Consider the following 12,445-nt stretch of genomic DNA (forward strand, 5'->3'; position numbering starts at 1 on the left):
AGTGTCAATTTATCGGGCTAGAACGAACACCAAAATAATTTGTTGGATTTGCCAAACGCTCTTTGCACTTTGTTGATCCGATTTTACCTGAGCATGCTAGTTGCCAGCTAAATAAAAAATTCTATGTTTTCTGAAATATTAAACTTTAAATAAATAAATAAAATATGGCGATTGGTTTAAATTTATACCAAATTCTATTAAATATAATAAATTTCAAAAGCTAAGCTTAGTACCTTAAACCTTCTTCAATATTTTGGTATTCTATTTGGAAGATACATATGTCTCTGCCATGTAATTAAATTAGAAATACCCATGAATAGCATAATTTTATTTTCCACCGTTAAATCTATTATTTTGACATTAAAATAGTATCACGAATACATTTTATTAAAAGTTTTAAGTTTTATGATTAAGTCTAAACATCGTCCCACATAAAATTTGATATTTAAATTATCATCAAAAATGTTTATATTAAGAATTTTTATAATATTTTTAGTAAATATAAAATATTTACCCTTGCTAAATTATTTAAAATATCGAGTTGTTTCGATAACTGCATTTGAACTAAGCAATGAATTTTATTGAAGCACTAATTCAAAAAACAAAATTTCAAATTAAAAGTTTTTCAAAAATGTTATTGAAAATGTTGAAGATTATAACAGTGATCCATATTTGTTCACCGACGTCAAAATTTTTGACGCTTCACTTGAAGATCAGATTATTTTTAATTTTTAGTTACACGTTGAGTCGTACCACTCATCAATTGAACCAATTTCTTCACTTAATTTGCACACCAAAAGAAAAATGTGTGAATATAAACTCTATGCTAAAACTAGGTTATTTTCAAAACAATAAATAAATTTTCCATTCTGTTTTTTTATACTTGAGACTTGATTGAAATTAGTTAATCGTATAATATTGTGGAAGACATCTTCTTGTTAGACACATAAAACTTATAAAGAGAAACACAGATACAAGTATTCTCCAAGGAAACTTAAAAACCAAAAGTAGCGAATTCACTGTATTACCGCTTTAGACCGAAAATGTATAAAAACATTATTGCAATTAAATCTGGAAGGAATATTTATGAAAGCCGAGAAATCAGAACTTTTATTTTTTTTAATTTCTCGCTTATTAACTACAATAATAAAGAGGCGTTGTGAAACGTATTAGCACCATATCGCATATATACAGAGGGCCTGAAAACAATACATATTTTGATAAAAAACATATTACTCATAAAATATTAATATTTTTTTCTTGTTTTTTGGTATATTTGGAATTTCTTATTATTATATTTAACACATCCTCAGAGTCGATCACCATTGCTCCATATCGGTTAGTTTTTTATAAAGAACTCTGCTCCGCTATCAATTATCAACTTAAAGTCGTCAGTCGACTGCTGTCATAAATAAAGTTTGTAAAATTTTTTAAAAAAGAGTTTTTTTTTTTGTGGAGCACCTAGTTTATTATTCAACTGAATCGTTCAACTTTATCAAAAAAGCTTTGCAACACTGATTGTATTCAATTTAAAATCAAAAATTGCATTTACTTAGTTACCCTGAAAAAATGCTTGATGCATTGAGTCAGAAATTAGTCCCAAAGGAAAATGTAACTAATTATTATATATTTGGTATAAAATATTTCCTTTTGTTCGAGCTTTTGTAACTGAAATGCTATAAAAAGAGACAAATCGTTTTCAAGTTTTTACAGACTAATATATTTTCTACCTTGCCCTTCGACACGAAATGAGACTAATATCCTTTTGTAAAGTAAACCATTAAGCTGTAATGAATCTCCAATTGCACTCCAAAAATATTCATTTGAGACTAATTAACATTTATTTTATTCTAAAGGTATTTGCTGGTGATTTATTGGTATGTAATGCCTATTTATAGTATAGGGGACAGGGTTCAGAATATTTTATATATTATTAAAAAAATCACTTGAATGTGTAAGTCTGCCAACCACTGATCTAGAGTGATGATGGCACTGTGCGAGCTCTAGTTCAAGATGATAAAACTCAATTTTTTGCGAAGTACTCACTGGATTCGCCCATTTTTAACTGGTATAACTTGAAAACAATTGGGTATAAACTTAATACAATTATTCACAATTATGGTACAGTCAGTTTTCAATTCTAATAAGTAAAGACTTCTTAAAAATACACCCAAGCTATATTAATTTATATATATGAGCATATACAAGTATATATATAAATACGAATATGTAGATACGTAGGTCGGCGTATACATTCTCTTACATAGTAATGTATATCGCTTGTATGTATTTGTGACATACATTTTTCTGTCGTACTGCACCTTGAATGCATCCTCAATTTTTTTGCATAAATAACTCATACGCACTGTATAACCCATAATTAGCGCAACATCTGTCACTTTTATTAAGAAAATTATACATATATTACCCATAGCATATTTTATGGTGTCTATTTGTATATTTATAATTTGTTGGCGGTTTTCTGTCGCATCATTTGTTATTCGGGCACAGCCTAGCCCAAAATTCAACGCATTTTTTGTCTGCTAAATGTCAGCGTTTATAAGCAAATCCGCGCAGCTGCGTGTTTGTGTATATGCGCAAATAAACTCTATAATTGTGACAGACAGACAGACAGCGATAAAAAAAATGCATATTTTACATATGTATGTATGTATGTATGTATTGTTCTGCGTTCATCACGCCACATAAAAATGTTTTCGAGTTCAATTACAATAATTCATAAAATGCGTGCTACAAAAAAGTCTTTGCTATAAATAAATAAAGCAAACAAATAAACACTTTATAAAGCCGCGTCTACATATTTTTTACAATATTTATGCAGATGAAGTTGTGTACAAAAAAAAAATCTCAAAAAAGTCAAATTGAACGCGAACCAACGCCTTCGCAGACAAAATGTAATCAGCATTGTCAACAACAACATCGTCATTAACTTCATTAACAACATCATCATTATTGTCAGCGACAAAAAATAACAACAATTGTTGTTGTTAGGAGGTTCGCCGCTTGTTTGGTTTGTCGGTTTATTCCTAGCTGTGTTGGCCTGGTGGGTTGCACACTTACATACACCTCTACATTGATAAAAAGACACACAAACATACACATTTACAATTAAGCTTGTTTATTTGTTTATTGTGTTTTTGCTGTTGCTGTTAAGGTGCGCATGCGCGCGAGTGATTTAAACTGGCATTTGCATAAAAATCACAATTACGAGTGATTTCCTTTTTGAATTCAAGCGCGTATATTTGATTTGTTGCATGTGCACAGCACCATGTTACATACGCTAACTACATGTGCGTGTATAAGTGTGAGTGCATACAATTGTTTGCATATCTGCGCTTATGTAAATTGACAATGGGTGTATAGAAAGCACACACAAACAACATATTGCATGCTGTTCATATGCACACGCTTGCACTTGAATGATATGAGGCGTGTAAAAAATACAGGCACATGTATGGTGTGTGTGTGTTGAAGTGTGTTTGTTTTGCTACATGCCTTCGTTGCCCCCACAATTGTGGCCGCATGCATATAAAATCTAATAGCAGCCTGCGTTGCAAAAATGTTGTTGCTATTATTCTATTGCCTTTTTGTTGGTGTTGTTGTTTGTAATTTGCGGTTGCAGCTGAATTATTGCTTTTCGCAAAAATAACATGAGCGGTAACGTCAAAAAACGGCAACGTCAATAAGTTTTTTTTTTAATGATAATAATGAAGCAAAAAGTTACTAATAACAAGAAAAACATGCGTTTTAAAAGTCACAAAACATTTTAACAATTGCAATAATAATAGCAACAATATCACGGCGAAATAAACGCGAACATTGTTCGGCGATGTCATCAAACTCAGTTGTCGTTAAATCGCTCTGGTTGAATGCAATTCACCGATGATTGTTGGTGTCAGTAATGTGTGCATGGCAAAGAGTGGGATGTTGGTTGTATGCGTTGAATTTTATTATAGCAAAGCATGGTCATTCTGCTACCAAAGGTGATAGGTTAAAATACCCATAAATATACGAGTATATAAATAGCATTAATACTTTTTCTAAGTCATATTATTCGGAGATCACAAAACATTTCCTCTAAGTATTTCTAGTTAATGATTAATGATTTGTTCGAAAGCGTGTAGGTTTACGAGATATCGGGACACAAACGCGGCTCGCGCTGAGTATTGTCATTTGTCTTAAAACGCGTTTTCCTGAAAGTGCTGATATTTTAAGTTTTAGCACGATTCTGACAAAACTATATAATATAGTCAAAAATTGTATATTGTTAGTGATCTCGCTATGCTTAGACACGAACGTCTTGGAACCTTTTTTTAAATTTTTTACTGTCTTTTTTTAAATCGCTGCCATTTTGTTAAAATTTCGAATATTCAAAAAAACTTGCGTGAATTTTATTTTTCGTTTAAAGATTCTAAAGCTGAAATCTTTTGCTAATAGGTCGACTACCTTGAAAAGCTAGGCACGAGCTTTTTTTTACTCTTAAACAAAAAGTTTTTTTTTTGGTTTCAAGGTTCTGAAGTTGAACACTTGCCAAAAAGTGGACCACCGCAAACCGGCAGTGGAGCATTCAAGGACACGTCAAGAGCAGAGTTTTGAAAAAAAAAACCCTTTCTATATCCAAGTTGTAAGAATTAATTAAATAATATTTTTTTTTGTTGCAATCCGAAAGTAAGCTACCGGTAGCAGTCTTTCGAGCTCTAAATATATTATATGTTAGAGAAATCTCAGGCATAACTTCTTTAGTCATTATTAGTCAAGCAGCATAGCAGAGCTCTCTCTTTGAATTATAGTGCTTAATAACCTGATGATGGTAAAGAATAAGCTATTGGAAACCGCCTACGAATTAGCTCAAGGATATCTCAACTAACTAACTAACTAGGTGTATAGAAGTGACCTCATGTTGTACCTTATAAGAATGTAGACATTTTATTCACGGAAAAATACAAGATGCGGGATGTCCACCTTCCATTCATGAAAAGTATTCACTTCCAGTTTGTTGATTAAGCAAAGAACCCATGATTCATCCTATAGGATAGTTCATTATAAAAGTTCGAGGAAAAAGTGAATACACATCGCTTGCCTTCATTTGTTGTTGAGAATATTGGTAAGAGATATGGTCTCCCTTCAAAAATAGCCTGTTGGCTGGTTTATTTGTGTGACAAACGATATTTTTAATGATGATTTAAGACTCCAACAGTATTTTCAGCAATGGTAGCAGTTATCAAGTAGCAGTAGATCCACTAGTCAGGAGTGCAGCTTTCTTTAGGGAGGTAGAAGATGAGCTAAAATCAACTGAGTACCTCCTTCTGGACCGTCCCGTCCCACTTTATACAATTACTTTAAATGTTGGGAGTAAAGTACAGTTATAACGAAGACATTTCAAAATCCAAATTTCATTTCCATTTTACTGTTATATAACTGTAATTTTTATTAAAAATACTATTTTGCTAATAGATTAACTAAGCAATTAATTTTTCTTAATGCTTACAGAGATGGCAACGGCGATGGTTTGTTTTATATGATGACGGTGAACTCACATATTCGGTGGATGAGCATGTAAGTAGAAAACTTCAATTATGATTTTAATATTAAAAGATTTATTTGCACTATAAATTTATTCTCACTACTGCAAGTTCAATAAATATTAAAACAATCTATAAATGCTTGCCATTCACGGTGGAGAACTGTTGAAACTGTCGCGCCCACTTTTCAACGATATCTACATGCTTGTGTAAACAATAATTACATAATAGTTATACACTAAACATATCTTTGACCAGACAAGAGCCATCAAGTCTAACCACATATTTACTAACACATACTAGAATATATGTGTAAGAAATTCACTGGCCACCGAATATCTTAGGACCGAGCGCTCGCTACAAATACCGGTCAAAAATGCAAATTTAACTTTAATAGTAGTTACCTGCGCTTAACTTTTTTGTCTGAAGTCTGAAGATTGTATGTGTATTAAACAACCAGTTTGCATCGTCTGGCGAGTTGCCAACATTTATGTTTTAATGGCTTTTATTTCATTATTTATGATTTGCAATATATTATTATTTTTTTTTTTTTAACAACTCCAGTAGGCTTTCCATAGGCATTTGAAGCATACATACAAATAACCTAAGCAAACGCACACACAGGCGCAGGCACGTGCTATTCCTGTAGTCAAAACAACTAGTCAAAAACTATTTGGCAACTAGTATCTAAAAGAACCACAGCTGGTTAACGTCTTTTCGTATGTGCAACTTTATCTTTTATCTATCTTTAAGAAAAGTTGTAAGCCGAACATATACTAGTTTCACACTAGTTCAGAGTAAAAACATGAGTTATATTTTTTTTATTTTCACAAACGAGTATAATTTTTAATGCATTCAGGTTCCTTGTATTTTATTGTAAAAATAATAATTATCAAACTTAGTTATAATCTCTTTCTAAACCAACTTTACATAAAACTGTATAATTTTGACAATTTTCTGACTAGTCCTAATTAAGTTAGGAAAGCTTAGTCGTAAACTAGTACTTTTCCTGATCACTTTGATGTTTCATTGCTGTCTTCATTTTATATGCGGTAGCTGAGCTGGAGAAAATTTGCCCTTTTGTCCAGCCTCTTTCGCTACACCTTTTTAGTCTGTTCGTACTTTTAATCGTTTTTAATTTACGCGACATGCATAATTTATGCTCCAGTTTGATTATGTTTATGCATGTATCATCGACTTGATACTCGTAATTGGCGCTATAATTCAAATGATACATTTCAGATGTTCGCCCAGTTGGCGCATTCCACTAATCAACTAAACGCTTGTTGCTACAATAACTAGTTTAAATTAAGTAAATAATACAAAAGTTTATAATAAATTATGTGGTTTTTTTTTAGAATATATTAATTATATAGTTAAAGTATTACAAAGAAAGTTTCGAAATGTGAATGAAATTGTCAATAATTTGGTATTTTTTCTCAGACTTTATTTAAAGAGAATTTCGTACCATACGGTTCAACTGAAAAGTTCACTTTTAATGAGATTCGGTAACCGAAAATTTCCCCAAGTTTTACCCGACTGTCACTCCAGGCTTGGCCATCGTTTGCTCTGTCTGTTTTCTTCTCAGTTGTACTTCCCCTCAGCGAAAATTAAATTAATCGAATTACACAATCGAGTCTAAATTTAATATATTGAGATGAAGTGAAAAACTTCAACCAGTGTCTGAATAGTTTTCGAAATAGTTTGTCCCTTTAATTTCACTAAAATATCACACATTTTGACCAACCTAAACGGATTAAAGACAGGTGGGAAGACGAAAATTGTACGGTGATTATTGGGGGCAGAAAAAGCTGAGTTGATTACGCGAACTTTTGACGCTACTCAGGTATACTCGAAAATATATTTTCAAGAAATTTGACGAGTATATTACTCATAAACTGACCGACATATTCGGCATAGGGTTTATTAGAATAACGAAAATCACTTTATGTAGTGTATGGGAATTGAGGTACAATATTATATATAGAATGTAAAATATTATACTTATATACATTATATTATACGTTCAGTAAATTTTGCTAAGATATCTTACGTATTGACCGATCTATATGGTATAAGTTCAACTGCAAGTTTGAAAGTGTATATCAAGTATATGGCAAATAGGGGTAGTTTGGCTCGATTTTATATATTTTTGACATTACAAAAAAGTATTACCAGAAAAATATAAGTTTTACCAATATGTGTAAAATGAGAAAAGTCAACTAGATGTTTGAAAATCTTTGTATCGATTTTATCCATTTTAAGTACAACGATGTACCGTTATTAGAAAAACACTCTTTCTAAATTATATTACGATAAACTTACCGATATGTGTGGTATAAAGTCAGCCGGAAGTTCGAAAATCGTTCTATGAGATATACTTTTATGGAAGCTAAAGCAATTATTGATCCGATTCAACCCATTTTTGACCCATACAGTCATATTATTATTAGAAAATAATTATCTCCAAATTTCTATAATATATCTCACAGTTTGACCGATATTTTTGATAAAACGGCACTGGGGTCCACATATTGGGTGTTATATGGGAAATAGGCGTGGTTTTTGCCTGATCTCGCCCAATTTCTCACTCTAATGTAGGAATGTCAGGATAATATTACCTACAAAATTAGGTTGAAATCGGTCGAGTTGGTCCCGAGATATGAGTTTTCACCTACATGCGGGCGGTGCCACGCCCGTTCTCCAAATTTGACACCAGCTTCTGTAAGGCTCTCTCGTGCCATTCGGGTGTAAAATTTAGTGCTTCAAGTGCATTTATTTAAAGATTTTTCACACTTTTAGTAGTTTTTAACAAAGCCGTTATATGGGAAGTGGGCGGGGCTATAATTCGAATTTAGCTATTTTTACAGGGTTGGTAGGAATCCCTAGAGCGAATTTGGTTGTTATAGATTAAATGGGTTTGAAAATATGTACATTAAACTTACTAGGGGTTAGGTCCACACTCACTTCTTCAAACCTTTAATACCACAAACTCCTTATTGTGACTCGTTGTACCAACAGTCTTATATCTTACTGTGGAACATAGTTATGGTACTGTATAGGTTTTCGATAAACGGCGTTTTGTGGGCGTGGGCAATGGCCCGATTACGTCTATATGCAATGTCAGACCTCCTTGTGTGCCAAGAAACATGTGTACCAAGTTTCATAAAGATATCTCAATTTTTACTCAAGTTACAGCTTGCACAGACGGACGGACAGACAGTCACCCGGATTTCAACTAATCTCTTCATCCTGATCATTTATATATGTATAACCCTATATCTATCTAGATTAGTTTTAGGTGATACAAACAACCGTTAGGTGAACAAAACTATTATACTCTGTAGCAACAAGTTGCGAGAGTATAAAAATAATTATTGGGCGATCTGAGGTCTGGGAGAGGAAAGACAGGGGCGTGGTTGAATTTTTAAGAACTAAAAACGGCTTAACTCGATTTGCGGCAAAACTATGAGTTATATAGAAAAAAGTTATAATAGAAAGTTGTAGGTACTGAAAAGATCTACAACTCATGTATTAACATCTTTTTCGCGTAACTTCTAAATTTATTTTAATAATTCAAATAACCAATTTTTTGGTTTTGTGCGCAAATATCTTATTCTGTAAAAGATAATTAAAAATTATTGTGAATATTAATTAAGGCACAACTCTTATTAACAACTCAAAGAACTCTTAAAAAGTAATTAATTTTAGCAATTTCGTAAAAATGTAGTATACTCGTATGTACTTCTTTATTTTTACACTTTTAAATTAATGCATAAAATTTATTCAAATATTATTTAAGTAAAACGAATAACGAAATTAGCACACTCCATTAATCATAAAAGCTAATTGTAATAAACAAAATACTTTATTTGCCGCTTTCCCTTATTTTATTTGCTTGTCACAGCACAAGAATTGCTTCAAATCAAGTATTAAAAAAATAACTGGAAAAATAATAATTTTTGTCGAAATTTAATTTTCACAACACATTACCAATAAATATTGCTTTATTACTCATCCTATACTTACATAGGTATAATACATACATACACAAACAAGTGTGCATTGGCTTCAGGGCCCTTTCAAGTTGCGCTTGCTCGTTCAAAAGCTACGAAAGTACATGAATGAGAAAAAAGAAAAGAAAAATTCAACACCTAAAAGCCACTTTCTATGAAACCATTTCCAATTCGAACCACCAATTTTATTACCATGCGCTGGTGGCGCTGTTGTGTGTGTTTTTTTTTTTGATTTTGTTTCTTTTTTGCCACCAACACTACATTCTTCGACTCTCTTCGATCACTCTTTTGGGCATCACTTTGTTTTCTAGAGTGTGGCTTACCCAAATTCAGCATAGCAAAAATCTATTCAACCTATAAATGCACAACAACTATAGTAACAACATTGAGTACTATGAAATTATATACTAATTGGCACCCCACTGCAGCACCTGTCAAAGTTTGCGTGCAACAGTTGTATGTTATACATATGTAGATAATTTTGTTTGTATGTGCATGTGTGTGTGGTGCAGCAAGTGAGTGTTGCCCGCTGTTTGTTGACTGTTGGCCTTGCTAACTGGGCTGCCTGTCGGCGGGTTACTAAACTTTTTTTTGCTTATTGACAGCCGTAGGGTCGTTCAGTATGACTGGTTATGTTAACCAAGTTGCCACTGCTACTAAAAATCTGCGGTATTTGGCATAAATCCTATATTCGAACATATATAATATAATACACAGTATTTATGCTACGTTGTTCGTATTTTTTATTAAATTATGATTTCATTTAGGCAAATTTACTTTATATTTCACTTTAATTTGAGTTTCCTTTAAATTTCCTCCTATGTGGCAAGTCTAAACCCACTATGAAGGCCATCAAACACAAACGAAAGTTTATTTTCGATATTTTCTATGCCGACTCATATGTGCCAAAGGCAAGGACCCATTACCACAAATTACACATTCGCTACCAAATTGTCGTTGTAAGAAAGTGCAGCATAATATTGAACGTGCCATATAAATTCATATTAACTAGCAGTTCAGTCGGCTGTCGCTCGATTAGTTTATTGTGCATGCGGCGAAAAAGGGAAAGGTCATTAGAAAATAACAGAAAATATCCAAATATAAACTTGTAGGTATTTGTGCAGTTAATGGTCTCACTTAAGTAGTTAAATTTTATTCTTTTGATTTCTAATAACTACTGACAATGATTTCGAGGTGAGGAAGGTGTTATTTTCTAAAAACCAAAAAAAAACATATATGGGTAACCTAATTATTAAATAGTTATTAATTCCAGTATCTAATTGTGTTTAATTTTTAGTCCAAGTCATTGAAAGATAAAAAGGTAAAGTTTCTTCAAAATCCTATTCAATGATAAATTCGATTTTTCCGAAAAAAATCGGAAGATTTAAAGGTAAGCTTATATTGGCACTCTCATAGAAATTCTCGTTCCTTTCGCCAAAAAACTATTTTAATCTTCTTGTATGAAGTTGAAGTATTTGTATTCTAACATATTCGCAAATGGTCACATAAAATTCCATCTTCAAAGACTGAAGATCCATTGGCATCACGTTTTAAATAGCCAAACTCTACATTTCTAATACGAAAAGTAAAAATGTAGACAAACAATTAATAATAGAACGATGATGATCAAGTTTACTGTTCATCCCGATAACTGGACTTAAGCTTTCTGACTCTCTTTTTTTTAGGGTTACTGTAAAAGCAAATGTATCCATTAATCTTAAGGATGAAATTAGCAATGAGATTTATTGTAACTTTGGTCATATTCGATAAAGTGAAGAAAGGCATGTCAAAAAGACAAAATTTGTAGTCAATAGCAAACGGAATATAACTGATTTTCTCTTGAACCCGAGAAATAGAATAGTCTCATAACTTATATTTTGCTTTAAGCTATAACTTAACCCTATAGAATGCATTGAATAAACTAATCTATATTAAATATACATGCATGTGTATTTGTGATTTCACTAATGGTCACTCATTCTTGCTTCTTTTAATTTATTCTACACAGCCTGAAACAGTGCCACAAGCCTGCATCGATATGACTAAAGTGCTCGAAGTCGCCATGGCAGAGGATGTGACGGGCCATACCAATTCGATTGCCATCACCGCCCCCGATCGGGTCACATTCGTAAAGGGCACATGCCCAGAGGAATCCAAATGGTGGCTCAATATACTGGCCGCATTCCCGAAATCTAAAGGACGCCACAAACGTAATGCCACATTTCCAGGCGGTCAAGCGACTACAACGATTTTGCAGCAAATGAATACAGACGCATATAATGCTGCTGCTGCAGGCGTACCAACACGCAATCGTCATAATTCATACCACAAGGATGCATTGACGTCCGTGCAATCGACCAGCGTGCTAATTGGCAGTGGCGGCAATAATGTTACGCAGCGTAATGCTAATGCCGTGACGACAACAGCAACAACGGCGTCGTCGACGAAGCGCACCAGTGACTATCGCAATGTTGCTGACGATGAGGACGATGAGGAAGACGATGATGATGATGATGACGAAGATGATGGTGTTGAGACCGGCGAAGATGAAGAAGAAGAAGAAGACGAGCATGTTGGTGTGAATGTCGCTGACGAAATAGACAGCGGCAAAAAGGAATCGTTGCTAGATGACAAAATTCATGGTGATATTAAAGATAGTAACAGCAAAGGTAGGTTACTTAATAAACATATATTTATGCAGTTATATGTATGATATTATCCTCCCCACCGTTTTGCTATACAACATACCTATACACAGGTCGTACGCTCTTAAATCGTTTAAAATTCATAATTTTATACCATAAAATTCATACGAAAATTTTAATAGAGTGGTAGTCATAATTTGTAGACCATAATCTAGAAAAAATTCAGTCGAATTCAAATCTC

At 32.9% G+C, this 12,445-nt stretch overlaps 1 protein-coding gene across 4 annotated transcripts in view; it reads left to right on the forward strand.

The window, feature by feature from the left end:
• The window catches only part of osp (myosin phosphatase Rho interacting protein outspread), a 134,021-nt gene that overhangs the window by 97,448 nt on the left and 24,128 nt on the right, over nucleotides 1-12,445 (forward strand). For all 4 annotated transcript variants that reach the window (XM_036376598.2, XM_036376595.2, XM_036376596.2 and 1 more), the window contains 2 exons: nucleotides 5,512-5,577; nucleotides 11,568-12,228. In XM_036376598.2, the coding sequence (XP_036232491.2) occupies nucleotides 5,512-5,577; nucleotides 11,568-12,228 (727 nt within the window). The remainder of the gene's footprint in view (nucleotides 1-5,511; nucleotides 5,578-11,567; nucleotides 12,229-12,445) is intronic.

Source organism: Bactrocera oleae, chromosome 3 (genome assembly GCF_042242935.1).
Source record: "Bactrocera oleae isolate idBacOlea1 chromosome 3, idBacOlea1, whole genome shotgun sequence".
Classification (NCBI taxonomy): Eukaryota; Metazoa; Arthropoda; class Insecta; order Diptera; family Tephritidae; genus Bactrocera; species Bactrocera oleae.